The sequence below is a fragment of the Vulpes lagopus genome, chromosome 18, assembly GCF_018345385.1.
Source record: "Vulpes lagopus strain Blue_001 chromosome 18, ASM1834538v1, whole genome shotgun sequence".
NCBI lineage: Eukaryota > Metazoa > Chordata > Mammalia > Carnivora > Canidae > Vulpes > Vulpes lagopus.
The window spans coordinates 23,592,566-23,608,851 of NC_054841.1; the positions used below are offsets into that span (position 1 = coordinate 23,592,566).

General features: G+C 47.1%; 1 protein-coding gene across 1 annotated transcript in view; it reads right to left on the reverse strand.

Moving 5' to 3' along the window:
* Nucleotides 1–16,286, reverse strand: part of MMP24 (matrix metallopeptidase 24) — a 52,806-nt gene that overhangs the window by 28,619 nt on the left and 7,901 nt on the right. Inside the window, exons 3-4 of the mRNA XM_041732373.1 lie at nucleotides 14,351–14,935; nucleotides 6,677–6,952 (exon numbers count right to left, since the gene is read on the reverse strand). Of these exons, the coding sequence (XP_041588307.1) occupies nucleotides 6,677–6,952; nucleotides 14,351–14,935 (861 nt within the window). The remainder of the gene's footprint in view (nucleotides 1–6,676; nucleotides 6,953–14,350; nucleotides 14,936–16,286) is intronic.

Genomic DNA, 16,286 nt, shown 5'->3' on the forward strand with positions numbered 1-16,286 from the left:
AACCTGGTTTACCCAGCTCCTTTTCTGGGATACACAAGCAAGGAGGCACTCAGGGCTGAATAGGATGTGCTATGAAGGTCACAGAGTCCAGCTCAGCAGCATCAGGAGTTAGGCTCTAAGGATTCAGGTCCTAGGCAGATGTCTGGGTCAGGACTAAACACTAAAATGGATCAGCCTTCTTTAAGCTCTGCTTCCCTCCCAGGTTCACTAGAAACAGTCCTCAGAGCTCAGGGGTAGACCTCTAAGAAGGGAAATGAGGTTGGGAGGGGCTGGTCAAAGGTCCAGGCCAGGGAATAGGGCATTGAGATTGGATCTGTACATGCGTGCATGAGAGGCTAAGAAGCTAGGGACCAGATAATTCCAACTTCTGCTGCTTAAGCCAGTCTCTGCCACTCACTTGCTTCTGCCACTGTGTGACCCAGGCAGTCCCTCTGACTTCTCTGGGCAGAAGCCCCTGGTATTGGTACAAGTCTTATATACTCCAGCCATACCAATTCCAAAATATTCCCTGCCGTTGCATACTTGCAGGCTGTTCCTGCTGCCTACAAAGCCCATTCTCTGTATGCGTGTTAGCAAATTCATCCTTCAAGGTCTAGCTGAAATGTTGCCTCCTTTGGTAAATCTCCCTGAACTCTCCCTAAAGAACTAGTGGGTAACCTCATTACTCCTGCAGTGCTTTGCTTCTCTACCACTCTGAACACAGCTACCACAGTGTATCCAACCTGTTGGATGATATGTTCTCCCCACTAGATTGAGTTCTTGAGAAGCAGACTGTTATGTTTATTTTTGTATCTGCTGCAACACTTAGAACAGTGCCTGGCACAACAAATCATCACTGGATGAACGAATGAATGAACGAACAAACAAACGAACAAACAGTTGGTCCAGGAGGCATTGCCTGGGTACCAAGGAAAGGATTTCATCTTGGGAAGGCTTCCTAAGTAATACATATGAAAACAACAAGTACAGTTCTTAGTATCTGTTAGAGGTTGAAAAAAACATTTGCTGAAATTCAGTCTATTGTGGTTTGAACTTCTTTGTTTGATGAGGCAATAGGCTCCATTGTCCCATCTGAAAAAAAAGATAAAATTCACTAAAGGAAAAAAACCTCATTCAGTTTTAAACACAGTGACCTACCTTCCGTCTTTTTACACCTGGATCCATTAACCTATCACCAGCCATGTCATAAGTCTGACCTTTATAGCTCAGTTAACCAACTCTAAGATGTCTGTCACCCTTTAAGTGCTGAAAAAGGTGTAAACCCAGAGAAGAGTGAGAAAAATCTCAGAGTGTGAGCAGGGACCAAAATAGCTGGGCTGAACCAAAGATTTAGAGATGGCAGACAATACGTGTGATTGATTTGCTGGCCAGAAGGCGGGATTTCAGTTCCTGAGAAGCCAAAGCTGAGATATTCGGTAGTGGCAGGCAAAGGAGAGAGCAGAAAATAACAAGGAGAAAAAACATAGCCCGAAGAGGAAAGAGAGCGGCAGACAGCAGAGGCGGTGGTGACATTAGAAGTGGCATTGGGGGCAGCAAGAAGCAGATCAGCTGGCGGTGCTGCTGTTCACTCTTGGGAAACAGAGAAAGTGGTGGAGGAGGAGAGAAAGATGGATCTATTAAACCAGCATGGCCTCTGGGGGCTATTCAGGAGCAATGCACCTGTATAGGTGTGATGCCAATTCAGACTGCACAGATCTGGAGAAGGAGCAGGAGAATGATTAGGATCAGATGTTTGGTCAGGATCACAGCAGGCTGGAAGGTATTATCAGAAAGGCCAGAGAGGAAGTCCACAAAGAAGGACCAGGCAAGAAGTGTTAAATTTGGAAGCATGAGCAAGAATGAGGAAGAAAGAATAAAAGACCCTGATCAAAGAATCTGGGTAGCTGAGGTCATAATCTAAGATGATGACTGAGTAACAGGAACAAGGCATGACCTCAACACTCATAGGAGGTCCAAGTCCCATCCTAGAGGCTGTATATGCAGAAGGACAGTGACAAACAGGAGTGTGACTAAGGGAGAGTGGCTGGGAGAATGAAGGAACCACTCATGTGAACCCTGTCCTAGGAGGGAAGAATGAGGGATGTTAAGGCTGGAGAAGGAGGAACGGCAGGGGACATGCCAGTCTTCGTAAAGCCAACTGACTACGGATGAAGGAGATTTATTCTGGTTGACACAGAGGGCAAACCAGCACAGGAGATTATAGGACATAGATCTTGACTCATGATAGGAAACAACTTTTAAACAAGTGTTATAATTATAGCAGCAATGATTATAGCAGCTATTACCATTGCTGCTATAATTATAATGCCAACTATATACCTGTATTAGAATGCCAACTATATACCTAGCATTGCACTGGAACTCTACAATGTAATGACCCCACAAGATAGGAATCCCCCCAATTTGCAGACGAGGAAACAAGTTCAGAGAAGTAATCATTCAGAGTCACAAAGCTAATAAGTTGCAGGATTCAAACCCAGATGCGTTTGAAACCAGGCATTCCATATTGTCGGACAACTTAGACAGGCACCTCTTTCCCCTCCCAGGACATCCTACACCTCACAGAGTGAGGTCTTATCTCACATCGTAGTGAGCTCCATACCCTTCTGCCATGACCCAGGTGCCAGAGCACCACCACGTACTCAGTTATCCAACCAGAAGCCTCATATGACCCATGACTCTACCCTTTCCTTCACAGCCCACATCCATCTTTTACCAAAGAACTATTGGTTCTACTTCCTAAACATCAGATGGGCTCTGTTCATTCGTTCATTCATTCATTCATTCATTCAAATATTCAAGGACCTACTACTATGTACACAGTGCCTGGTACACAGTGCTTGTGTGTTGGCTCTGGGATAGAACAGCAAACAAAAACATTCTTGTTAATTTCTAGTTACAGTCTAGTGGAAGAGCCATGGGGCAATAAGTGCTATGAAAAATAAAAGAGGTTGAGGAGCTAAGAGGGATGAGACAACCATTTTATAAAGGATGGTCAGGGAAGGTGGCCCAGTGAATAGAAAGTGTCATTACCCACAAGTCTTCAAGGGCTTTCCATCAAGAGCTTTCCAGGGAGAGGGAACCAGAGGTATAGTGAAAGGGTACAATGTTTCACAAGATTAATAAGTTCTAGAGATCTACTACTATACAGCGTAGTGCCTATAGTTAATGATATACTTTAAAAATTTGCTAAGAGGGCAGATCTTAAGTGTTCTTAGCACAAAATAATAATAACAAATAATGAGGACAGGAGGAAATCTCTGGAGGGGATGGATTTGTTTATGGCATAGATTGTGGTGATGGTTTCATGGGTGTTTATCTTCAAACTTGTTAAGCTGCCTACATTAAATATGTACAGCTTTTTGGGTGTCAGTTATACCTCAGTAAAGTGATTTTTAAGAAACAAGAGCCTTGGATCCCTGGGTGGCGCAGCGGTTTGGCGCCTGCCTTTGGCCCAGGACGCGATCCTGGAGGCCCTGGGATCGAGTCCCACGTCGGGCTCCCAGTGCATGGAGCCTGCTTCTCCCTCTGCCTGTGTCTCTGCCTCTCTCTCTCTCTCTGTGACTATCATAAATAAATAAAAATTAAAAAAAAAAAAAAAAAGAAACAAGAGCCTTAGTGACTTGGTCCCTGACTACTCCTGCCACCTCTTTTACCATTCCCCACCTGGCACTCTGTGTTCCAGTGTGTTCCAATCTTCCAGATACTTCCATACATTGTTCTATCTGAATCACACTCCTCTCCCTGGGGAGGCCTTCTTTGACCCCTTACTTATCACAGTTCTTATCATGCAATGTTGTCATCACATGCTGTTAACTGGTCTCCTTTTATTGACTACACAGTGCCAGAGGGCAGGGCCCATAGTCTGTCTTCACTACAGTACCCCTACACCTAGCACAAGGCCTGGCTTGGATACATATTTATTGAATGAAAATGAGTGGAAGTGTTCAAGGAGAGGGGAAACACTACTATAAAAAGATTTCCATATAGAGCTGCCTTGACTATTCTCTAAGGGTCCGTTCAACGCTATATTTTGTTTTAGAGAAAGCACAAGGCACCAGTCAGTATCCTTCCAGGTTGAGGATCAGAGTGAGCTGGTTTCCTCTTCTGGGCAGGTAGACAGAAATGGACTGCTGAGCAGTGAGGAGTAAGGCAGCTCGAGAGGACATGTAGGATCATGGTTAAGAATGTATGCTTTCGGGACAAACTCTACTCGATTCAAATCCTAATTCTTCCATTTTCTTGTTACATGACCTTAGGCAAATTATTCAACCTCCCTTCTGCTTACTTTTTCCATCTGCATCATATCATTAGCATGTGCTTCATGGAGTGGTAGACAAAATAACAATATGTGGTATTAAGTCCTCCGTAAAAGATAGCAATAGTAATTACTATTGTCTTCCTAGTAGATGACAAGCAACTCTAAACACCTCACTGTATGTAGCCCCATCACCAAGGCTGTGTCCCTCAGTGTACAGTTCTTGTGTGTCATGGGCTGTCAGCATTGCAGGATTCAGGGAGCTTGTTAAAAGTGCATATTCCTAAAAAAAAAAAAAATAGTGAAAGGGAATAAAGGGGAAAGGAGAAAAAATGAGTGGGAAATATCAGAAAGGGAGACAGAACATGAAAGACTCCTAACTCTGGGAAACGAACTAGGGGTGGTGGAAGTGGAGGTGGGCAGGGGGTGGGGGTGACTGGGTTACGGGCATTGAGGTGGGCACTTGATGGGATGAGCACTGGGTGTTATTCTATATGTTGGCAAATTGAACACCAATAAAAAATAAATTTATAAAAATAAAAAAAAAAAAAGTGCATATTCCCAGCTCCGAACGTAGACCCTACAAAACCAGTGTGAGGCTGGAAACTGGGAATCTGCATTTTTAAAACATGAACACCTAAGGTGACTCAGTTGCCTGCTAAAGTGTAGAACCACTGCAGTAAGGACCCATCATTGTCAGGAGTGATGACCTTGTGCCAGGAAGGAATGGGCATGCTGTGTGCACTATCACCTCTAATGTACCAAGGCAGGAAGCATGTCACCCATTTATAAAAGCCTTCTATTAAAATTAGCTCAATAGCCAGGACCTGCTCTCTGTGACTTGGCTCTGCCATCATCTCTGGGTTCTTCACCTGACATCTCCAGGCTAATCCTAACTTCAGGGTTCATCAGCACCCCAACATTGAGATTCCATTGTGTTGTTGTATATTGACATCAAGAGTGGTCTAAGATAATCCTTCCCCATCCATTGCTGTTAGTTCAGTCCTCACATCTGGGTTTTTGCCTTGGTTTCCCTGTCTACCAGACAGGGTAGATCCCAAGCTGAGATTGCTAGGACCCTAATCTGTTTGTCAAGGTCTCAGATTCCTTGCCTGGTTCTCAGTCTTCTCCAGAGAGTGAGAATCTAGTACCTGTACACCTGGGAGTTAGGTAGAATCCTATCTGAAAAGATAGGTCACTTGGGGCCAAGATATCACTACATGCCAAGTATTACCTAACTTTGCTCTTTCCAGCTGAGCGTCCTTGACAAATGACCTCACTTCTTTAAGGTTCATTTTCTTCATTTGTTAAACAGAGGATGATAAGAGAAGGCTTGTAAGGAGGATCCAGTGAGATAATGCACTGTGGTAGGTAAAATAATGGCCCTCCAGAGATGGCTACATCCTCATCCCTGGACCCCATGACTATGTAACCTCACATGGCAAAGGAGTCTTTACAGATGTGATGAAGGTAAGGATCTTCAGGTGGGGACAGTATCCTAGATTATCCAAGTGGGCTCGATGTAATCACAAGCTTCCTTGTAAGAGGGAGCCTAGAGGGTCGTGGTCAGAGAAGGACAGGTGCCGACAGAAGCAAGAGTCAGAGTGGCATCGTGCTGGAAGGGGCCGCCAGCGGAGGAATATGGGCAGCCTCAAAAAGCTGAGAAAGGCCTGGTACAAGTTCCCTCTTGAGCCTCCAGAAGGAAGCCAGCCCTCCAGAGACCTTGCTTTTAGTTCTGGTAAGTCCTGTTTCAGACTTCTCACCTCCAGAAGATGAGAAATCTCTGTTACAAGCCACCAAGTTTGTGGGAATTTGTTTCAGCAGCAATAGGAAATGAAAACACGAATGCGAAGCATTTAGCAAATTCTGGCTGGTAGCAGGCATTCTCATAATATTGTTGTCTGTCTTCTGGCTCCCATACTCTCTGGCCAGAGATGGACCACCATCCTTGGCACTGCTGCTAGCCCAGTCATGGAGTGGTGATGCCTCAGAGATCAGCCCCTACCATCAAGTCAATCCCCCAGCTCCTATCTCACCAGAGCCCTGTTTCCTTCTCCACCCATACAACTGAGGTCCTAGCCTGGCCTCTGAGCTGATCTCGGTTACAACTAATTTTTTAAAATTTCAAACTTGAAGGTTTAACCATTCAGGTATCTAGAAAATGCACTGGTCAACATACTTTGAAACCATCTGATTTAATACACTTGTTTTGCAGAAGAGCAAGATAAAACATGAAGGGAGAAATGACTTTTATCCAAAAACCACAGAGCAAGTTGATGGAGGAAATGGAGCTAGCATCCCTGCCTCCTAGGGAGGGTTCTCTCTGTCATGCTACACCCTCCACGCTGGCTCTGATTTGCCTCCAAGCACTGTCTGTTTTTTGGGTTTTGTTGTTGTTGTTGTTGTTTTTGCACTTACAGCCAGTCTAAAAAGGGCACTCAGGATCGCCCACAATGCCCAGCTTAGCTTCTTGACAAACACCTTAATGGTGCAGCGTTGCCTCTTGGCTGCCACCAGCTCTTGAGTGGGTGGTAAGTGCACTAGCGGGAACTCCCTGGCGCTCTGCTCCATGTCCTTGGCCCATTCCCAGGAGGCCACCACAAGCCAGACAATCACCATACCCAAGGAGATGGCACATTTGGGGTTTTGGGTCAGCACTGGGTTGTCCAAGTTTTCCAATTCTGAGGAGGCCTCCTCCCAAGGCCAGGAGAGGGGCCCTGCTCTTATTCACTCTCTGAGGAAGGAGGAGGCCTCACCTTCCTCACCCGTTCCAGGGCCTTCCTGACAATCTGCCAGAGTTTTCTGTCCCTTGGGGTTTGACATACTGATGAGTTGAGAAAAGGGAAGAGGGAAAAGAAAGATCACGGTCAGGCCTCAGTTTTTCAACTGTAGCAGGCAGATGCTGAAGTAGATAACCCCTAAATAATTATATAGAGTATAAAATATATAGTAATTTCAGCTTGATTGGATTGACCATGGAGACTGTCTCTGATTCCTTGCTGTCAGTTTTAAATCCAGGCTCCTTAGCACAGAACTCAACAAGCTTCACAGTCTGACCCAACAACAACAGTATGTACCTTTCTAGCCTTATCTTCTGTCATGTATGCCCTACCCTTTGAGTGCCCACCCTAAAGACTCCCCCTGTAGCTGCTGATGATCTACTTGTGTTGACTACACACATTCTGTGCCTCTTTCTGTCCTTCTCCATAGAATGCCTTTCCCACATGCCCTCTCCAAGATGAACTATTAAATATCCTTCAAAATGCAACTTGATTGCCACTTCATCTGGGAGGACTATCCAGGGCATGTGAGGTCTTCCTCTGGGCTCCCAGTGGCATTCTAGGCACCCCTCACTCACACTGTCTTTCACATTACATTGTAAATACTGTTTTACCTGCCTGGGGGCCCCACTAACTCTGTGACTTACAGCCTGGTGAGGGAGACAGACCCTGAAAGACTCAGTGTTTCACTGAGTGGAATGAAGGAGAAAGAGAAGACATTGTGGGTGCATTTGACAGGAGATCCAGGCTGTGATGTCAGGGACAGCCTCCCTGAGGATGTCACACCTCAGTGGAGAACATGTGTTTGAGCAGAAGAGAACTAGGTGAAGGTAGAAGAACGAGCACCCCAGGAGAAAGAATGTCTTATTGAATTCCTGAGATGGGAAGGAGCCTGCCCATTAGAAAAAGAGGAAGAAGGCCAAGGTGGCCAGACTTGAGTCAGAAGGTGCCATATGTAGAAAGAAGCTAGCAAAATGGGAAGGATTCGGTCATGTAGGCCCTCACGGGCATTTTTAGGCAGCTTGGTGGGTGCCAGATATAAGGGGGTTCATAATACCGTTCATTCTACTTTCATGGGTGTTTGAGATTTCCCATAATAAGAATCAAAAGGAGGAAGTGGTAGTAGAGGAGCAATAGTAGCTAGTCTTCATCCTAAAAGCCATTTTAAGTGAGGTGAGTGTGAGAGTAGCATGATCAGATTTAAAAAAAAAAATTTTTTTATTATTAAATACTTCCAGCACTCGGAAAGGCATAAAAATAATAAAACATATCTTAGATAATCGTCCACTAGCTTTGTTAAATCTTAGCTCTGGCCACATTTGCTTCGGAGATAACTGACCCCTGGGTGGATTTATTTTTAAAAGGTCACTCTGGCTGCCATTTGAGGAAGGATTAGAGGCAGGCAAGAGAGGCTGAGCAGGTGGGAAATTTCTGAAGTCTAGATGGGATAAAATAGAAGTTCAGACTACGAAGGAGGACGTGGAGGTAGAGAGAAGTGGATGCACAGAAGATCTGTGCAGGAGGAGGGACCGCTGGGGCTTGGTCATTGATTCTGTTGAGGCAGGTGAGATGAGGAAGGGCTGGCAGATGACCCCTATCTCTCTGGCCCAGAGCTTTTGGGGCACAGAGAACAGTGTGCCCATGAGGGTGTATGGTACAGAATTGAGTTTTAAAATTATTATGGCTAACAAAGATTATTAATAACAGTGCCTGTTTTTCTCTATCTACTTTGTTATAACAGCCCATATGATCTTTGAGAAAATGTTGCCTTTTATATATATGGCTTTGCCGTTTTGTATATGTCATTAAAGCGTAGTTCAAAGTTGCCTTTTAAAATGAATGCATGGAATAATGATGAAGGAAAACTAGCAAAGGATGTGGATGGAATCAATCCTGAGGTCCAGAGAAACCAAAAGCTTTGTTCCAAAATCTCTCAGTTGGGGAGGGAGCTGGAGCTGAGGTTTGCAACTTCTATACATACAGACGCTATTCCCTAAGACAGGTACGCAGATCTAAGTTATGCTCGGAAAAAGCTAAAGGCATGTGGGCAGGAGCCAGCACCCAGCTGGCTCAGGAACGGGCCTCAGTCCCTCCACCTCTCTACTCGGCTCCGAGCAGGTCACTTTTCTGCTCAGAAACCTTTAATGACTCCCCTCAGCCTCTGGACAAAAGCCAGTTTCACAATCTGCTCTCAGCCTCCCTGTCCAGCCTCTTCTCATACACTCTTACTGGAAATAGCAAGTAACGCGATGCCTCGGGCACATCAAGTTATCTGCTGTTTCCTGAACATGCCCTGCACTTTTGTGCAGCTTTGGTTCGTGGTTTTCCTCCTGTCTGGACTGTTCCCTCACCATTGTCTGTCCTTCTCTTCCCTCAACGGTTCATCTTTAATACCAGCCTTCTTCCTACAACATTCTCTGAGAGCTTCATCTCCTCCTCACATGGTGCTCCCCAGCCCTCATTTACGCCTCTAGCATGCATTCATTTGTTCTTCAAAAAAAGGCACTGACTTTTGTGTATGAAGCATGATTGAGAGAAGCGGGTGGGGGCACAGACAATAAAATCAATTTAAAAATATTTAGAATGTGCCAAGGGCTGTTCCAGATACTGAGGAGATACTGGCTGCAGTCTATTAAGAACCGGTTCCTTTCATTTTGAGTTCAAACTATACCATATGATAAGGCTAGGCATGTCCGAAGACCAGTCTCTTTAGTACAGTTATAATTAGTTTTCTTTGCCCTGAAACTACCCCTTTCAAGGACAAGTGGGACAACCCTGAAAGTGGGAAAGATTGGCAACAAAGATATTGCAGTAATCTAGAACAAGCATGCAGACTAAGGACAGAAAATCCAGCTTCTAGTCCTAGCCTCTTTATTAGCTACATGTGGGTCCCTGGGCAAGATGTGGATAGGTCACATAATTTCACTGAGTCTCTATTTGCTCATGTATAAAATGAGGACAATATTTTCCCTATCTTACTCGTGGTGTTGCCAGGATCAAGTGGGGCCACACATATGACAGCATCTGCAAAGTGCAAAGCACCTTTCAGATTCAGTTATGAGACTGTTAAAGTAATAGGAAAAACCACAATAATAATAAGAGAAATGAATTTAAAAAGCAGCAGATGAGATTCAGGTTAGGTAAAAGGGAGAACTTCCTAAAAGTGAGAATTTTGGTTTTTTTTCCAGACAAGAATGAACCTATCCTGGGAGGCCACGGTCATATTGAAAGAAATGTTTGGTGTAGGAATCTGTTAGTGTTTCTTAATGGACCTGCTCCACTGCTAGACACATCGGGGCTCTAACTTGTCTTGACTATAGGTACAAACCAAAGAATGCTCTCCACCTACAGCAGATCCCTCAAAACTGGTCTAGAGGGTAGGAGTCCATGATGCCTTCCATCCAGGCGTCACACTACAATACTTGTGTGACCCATGCTGATCAGCTTGTCTCTTTCTCTCTGTACTGACCTTCCTCAGAATCGCATTGGAAAAAAGGAGGACCAAAACACTATTTGTGAGATATTCTACTCAGCTAATAATAAGAGAAAGGGATGCTTTAAATAAACCAAACACAGAAAGCCAATTAGAGAATCAGTGGGATCCCCTAATGTGCAAAATACAAAAGAGAGACTCAAGAATGCAAAGGAGAAAACAGACTGAATGAGGTGGGGATTTTTTTTCATTTTGTCTTTTGGTAATGTTAGATCAGAGATATAAAATCAAAAGCCAAAGATAGTGAAAATGCTTTCAACTAAGAAGTCAGGAGACCAGGAAAAGTTTCAAGTTCTGAATCATCTACTATTAGATTTAGAGTCCTTGGGTAACTCATGGTAATTCAAGAAATGTCTATTAAGTACTAGTATGTGCTTATTTGGTGACCTCTAAGATCATGGCCACCCTTGGTTCCTCCTTTTAGTATGTCACTACCACTAGATGACAACCTACTGAGCAGGTTTTCAAGGGTGAAATTGTGGGATCACTGCCACCTCTATTTTCCTTTTTTTTTTTTTTTGCCACCTCTATTTCCAATGAAGGAAGGACAGGTGGGCAATGAGTCCTATCCCTAAGAAGCTTTTTAGAAGGGACCTTAAGACCCACCTGTCCATAAGCATCTATTTCAGATTCATGTAACTTTTTGGCACAAGGGATAAAGAGTAGAATCACCAGATGCTCATTGAATAATCGACGATGAGAATTGGGGATTGTGTTATATGTAAAAACATAAGATGTTTTTAGGCCCTGCCTAAGAACTGCAACTTTTCCTCCCAAATAATGTTTACGTATTAAAAAAAAATTAAATGGCAAACTGGCTGGGGCTGCTTCAAAGTGTTGCCCTAAAGAGAGAGGAATAAATAACTAGAGAAGTCAGGGAGTTTCCTAAAGAAGTGGGATTGGGATGAAACTGTAAGGAAAGGTCACAGATGGATGTGTGGAGGTACAGGTACAAATGGCATGTGGATGTGCAGAGAACCATGGGTAATTTGTCTTAGGATAAAGGAGAGACAAACTTGTCTGGAGTAAGAATGTGTACCTATGAGCAGTGGGAAAGGCAGCCTTCTAGAGAGGAGGTTGTGTGGGTTCAGGCTCCAGAGGATTTAAAAAAAAAACAGCAAGAGGAGTTAAACATTATCTGCTGGCTGAAAAGCAACCATATTTCTGTAAGGTTTCAATCATGTGAGCCATTAGTATTCAATGAAGGGATAATTAGGTGCAAATTGTTGAGAGAAGCAGTGGATATATTCTTCTATCTTTTAGAAATTTTTGGACAATATATTAGACATTGAAAATGGAGTCATCATGGAATTAAGGGTTTTTTGTTTTTTGTTTTTTGTTTTTTTTTTAAATCAGGTCACTTGGAGATAGGAAACAATAGAAATAAAAGGTCACTTCTCGGAATGAAAGGAAATTAAGAGTTCAGGGGGCCCCAGGAGACCATACTGGGACTTGTCTGATTTAAATTTTTTATAAGAGATCCAGAAGTAGAGCAAAGTGAAAATTTCAAAACTGCAGATCATCTTAAACCTTTTCAGGTAGAGAGATGCTCTGCCAAAGGAGAGAGAATCGAAGGAAGATACTGAGTGGGATGCAAAATGGTAGATAAACATCAATGTGAGGAAACGTAAGGTAATGCACTCTGATAAAAATAATCCACGTACAGGGTGTTGGGTTCCAGGCTATCAGTTTTGACACAGGAAAGGGATCGGAGAGCTACTGCAGATTGTTTCCTAAAGGCAGTGTCCTAACGTGTCCGGGTCAGGAAGGCTGACAAAGATATAGACAGAAGCGGGAATGGACCTCAAAACCAAAGAAGAAATCATCCTTCCTTTGTGCAAGACTACAGAGTCCCACATCTGGGACAGTGGTCAGGTTTACATCTATTGAAAACTAGGGCCCAAGGATATCTAAAAAAAGGCAACTACAATGACCCAGAGGATGAATGTGGCTTTTCTATGGGTGGCTGGTCATAGGGGGGAAGCTCAAGCATGAAAAGACAAAGGCTAAGAGAGGTGGAATAATCAAAGCCTGTAAAGCTGATAAGGATAAGGTGTGGGTCTACATAACCTTTCCTCCACATCCTGACATACTTAAGCAAATAGCCTCCCCTTAATGCTTGAAATATCACAGGAATAAAAGGGTTTCAGAGTTAAGATCAACTAGCCCTATCTCTTTACATCAGAGATGATAGAATTCAAGCCTAGAGAGGGCAAGGAAATGGCCGAAGGTCAAGAAGCCACCAGGGGGCAAGGTCAGATTAAAGCCCAGGCCTCCTAAAGTCCAGGCCAGGGTCTTCCTACCTCACCCGTTGCACTCAGGAAGACTAAGGGAATCTGGCATTTTATAGGGTATAAACTTATGAAACACATTACTTTGAGATATAATAAAGCTGAAAACACAAACAGGCGAGAGAAAGTTTCCACTAAAAGTCAACCAGCAATGATAAGATCTTTGAAAGACAACTACCAACTGGGGCAAAAGAGACTTTTGACACCCCCTAATTTTTTGGGATCATGTACCCGTTTGACAATCTGAAGAAATATAGGTATTCTCTCCTAGAAACATACATATGCATGCATAAACACAATCTTGCACAAAATTTCAGGCCCCCTGAGTCCCATGCCCAGTTAAGAATCCCTGTTCTGGCATATTCTTCTGAACAGACTGCCTGCTTCAACAAATGCACTCCATCTCTCAGGATAACTGAGGCAATCGCTAATTTTCCCCAGCAAAGAACTCTGTCCTAACTTACTACTTATCATGTATTAGAATTGCAGACCTCCAGGTTGGAAGAGACCAAAAAAATGATCTAGTCCTACTGCCCCCCAAGCCCCTCCTCTGTGATATAGAATAGCGTCGTGGTTAAATATGTGGTGACTAGAGTAAGCCTGTCTAGGCTAGAATTCCAACTCCATGGCTCCATAGCTGTGTGACCTTGGGCAAGTTACTGAAGTTCTCTGAGTGCGTATCCTCACCTGTAAAGGGGGATCATAGAGTAGTCATGAGGATGAAATGAAATTATTAACATAAATCATAGCACCAGACCTGGCTCATAGTGAGTGCTCTGTAAATGCTAGCTGGCATTGTTGTTGTTGTTATGCGTGTAACCATGCAGGTATTATGCATGTATCCATCCAAGCCCCTCCCGGAGGTTTTGCTTGCACATGTCAGTGATGAGCAGCTCACCGCCTCCTAAGCTGGTTGAGCAGCTCTGATGGTTACAAACTTCTAATATTCAGCTGACATTTGTCTTCTTGCAACCCCTACCCCCACCCCCGTGGACCCTAATTCTGCCCTGTGGGGCCACTCGGAGCGAGTCTATCCTTCCTCCACGTGACAGCCCTTCAGATACAAGACAGTGATCGCAGCGATCGAGTCCTTCCCCCGCCCTCCCGGCCCCCACCCCCCGTCCTCTCCTCTCCAGCTTGAACATCCTTGGTTTCTTCTCCCAGCCCACAACATACTGGCTGCGCTTACTATTTACTCCGAGGCGTCGTACGGTTTCCCTCACACATAGTCATGCAGGCCACACACCCCACCGCCACCACAACAATCCCGACCCTCCTGCTCCGCCCCCGCCCGCCGCCCCTGTCCGTGGTGCTGAAGCAGCTCCCGGCCCCGCGGCCCTCCCCGGCCCCTGCCGCGGGCAACCCCCGGCCCGGCCCCCGGCGGGACCCCCGCGCGCCACCTCCGCGCCCCCGGCTGCAGGCGCGGCCCGGCCCGGCCCAGGCCCGGCCCCGGCGCCGCCCCCCGCCCTGCCCGGAGGCCCCGCGCCCGCGCCCGCGCCCGCGCCCCGGCCCGGCGCGCCAGCCCCACCTGCCCGGCGAAGGGCGCCTCCGCCTCGGCCGCCCGCGCCGCCGCCGCCGCCGCCGCCGCCGCCCGCGCGGCGCCCGGGAGGCAGCAGAGCGCGGGCAGCAGCAGCAGCAGCCGCCCGGGGACCCGCCAGCGGCTCCAGCGCGGGGCACGGCCCGGCGGCGGCGGCCCCGGCGCGGCGCGGCCGCCCCGGCTCCTCGGCATCCCCGCGGCGGGGCCCGGCCGCCCGGCTGCGATGGCGGCGGCGGCGGCGGCGGCGGCGGCGGCGGCGGCTCCGGCCGGGTCCTCCCGCTGCAGCCGCTGCGGAGCCGCCGAGTCACGGCGCCGCGGACACGCGCCCGGCCCGCCTGTCTTCGCCGCCGCCGCCGCCTCGGCCGCCAGCGCGCCCCCGCCTCCGCGCGCCCCGCCCCGGCGGGGGGCGGCCAGGGGCACCGGGGCAGCGCCCGGGCCGGACCGCGGGGGCGGCGGCTCCAGGCGGGCCCTGGGGCACCGGCCGGGGAGCGGCGCGGGAGGGGGCTCAGCGGCCAGAAGCGCAGCTCGGGAGGAGGGTCCGAAGGGGTGGGAGCGGCGCGGGGGTCTGGAGCAGCCCTGCGGGAGGGGGAGGAGGCTGAGAAGCAGTCCCGGGGCGAGAACTACGCGGTGGCCCCGAGGGAGATATACTGGGTTGGGGGTCCCAGGCCAAAAGACTAGCCCTGGGGGACAGTGAGGGGGGCCCTGGAGGAGGGGGGTCTGGGAGGCAGCCCTGGGGGAGGGGACTGAGGAGACGCCCTGGGTAACCGAGGCGGGGGAGGGCGGTGGCCCCGGAGGAGAGAGTCTGGGAGGGTGGTCTTGAAAGGAGGGCAGGGGTGGGGGGTTGGGATTGAGGAATAGATTTGAGGGGTGTTTGGGGGGAGCAGCCCGGGGAGACATTAGGTGAAATTAAGGAGAAGCTCAATCTCTCACCGCCCCCCTCAGTTGGAGAGAGATCAACTAGTTGGGAAGATCATCTTTCATCCAAAACAACCCATATGTATTGAACACTTTCTATATATACGTAGGGCTCTGGGCTACTTGGGACTTAAAAAAAAAAGGCTGATTTCCTGAAGTGTAGAGGTTTATAGCTTGGTGAGAAAACATAAGTGCAAAGAAACACAAGGGCAGCAAACACCAAGTGTCTAAAAGGATACAAGCAGGTGCTCCAGGGGTCAGGAGACATGTGATGGGGGACAGGGAAGTCAGGACAGGTGTTACCAATGGGGTGGAGGGACTCTAGCCAGGCCTTGAGGAAAGGCTGGATTTAAATAAGTAAAAGGGAATGGTGAGGGCCTGTCATGTCAGGTAGATGACCCTGTTCGGGATGTATCTGGGGCAGTAGATAATTTCCCTGGAGCACAGGGATCCTATAGGAAAGTGCTAGGGAAGTCAAGGAAGTAGAAGACTATAAATTCTAGGATAATAAATTTGGGAAGAGGGATCCCTGGGTGGCGCAGCGGTTTGGCGCCTGCCTTTGGCCGGGGGCGCTGATCCTGGAGACCCGGGATCGAATCCCACGTCGGGCTCCCGGTGCATGGAGCCTGCTTCTCCCTCTGCCTGTGTCTCTGCCTCTCTCTCTCTCTCTCTCTCTGTGACTATCATGAATAAATAAATAAAATCTTAAAAAAAAATAAATAAATTTGGGAAGAAAAATGGGGCTGGCGGTGGTTGAAGGCTTTTTAAAGCAGGATGGTGGGGATCCCTCCGTGGCTCAGTGGTTTAGCGCCTGCCTTCCACCCAGGGTGTGATCCTGGAGTCTCCGGATCGAGTCCTACATCAGGAAAGAAAGCAGGATGGTGTGTGGAAAATAGTGCTTTGTGGTTACCTGGTCATTTGGAGATGTGGAAAGGGAAGAAGCTTTAGAATCAGACCTATGTTCAAATATTGGCTCTGTTCCATTTTTACAAAGTGATGCTGATATTACTCC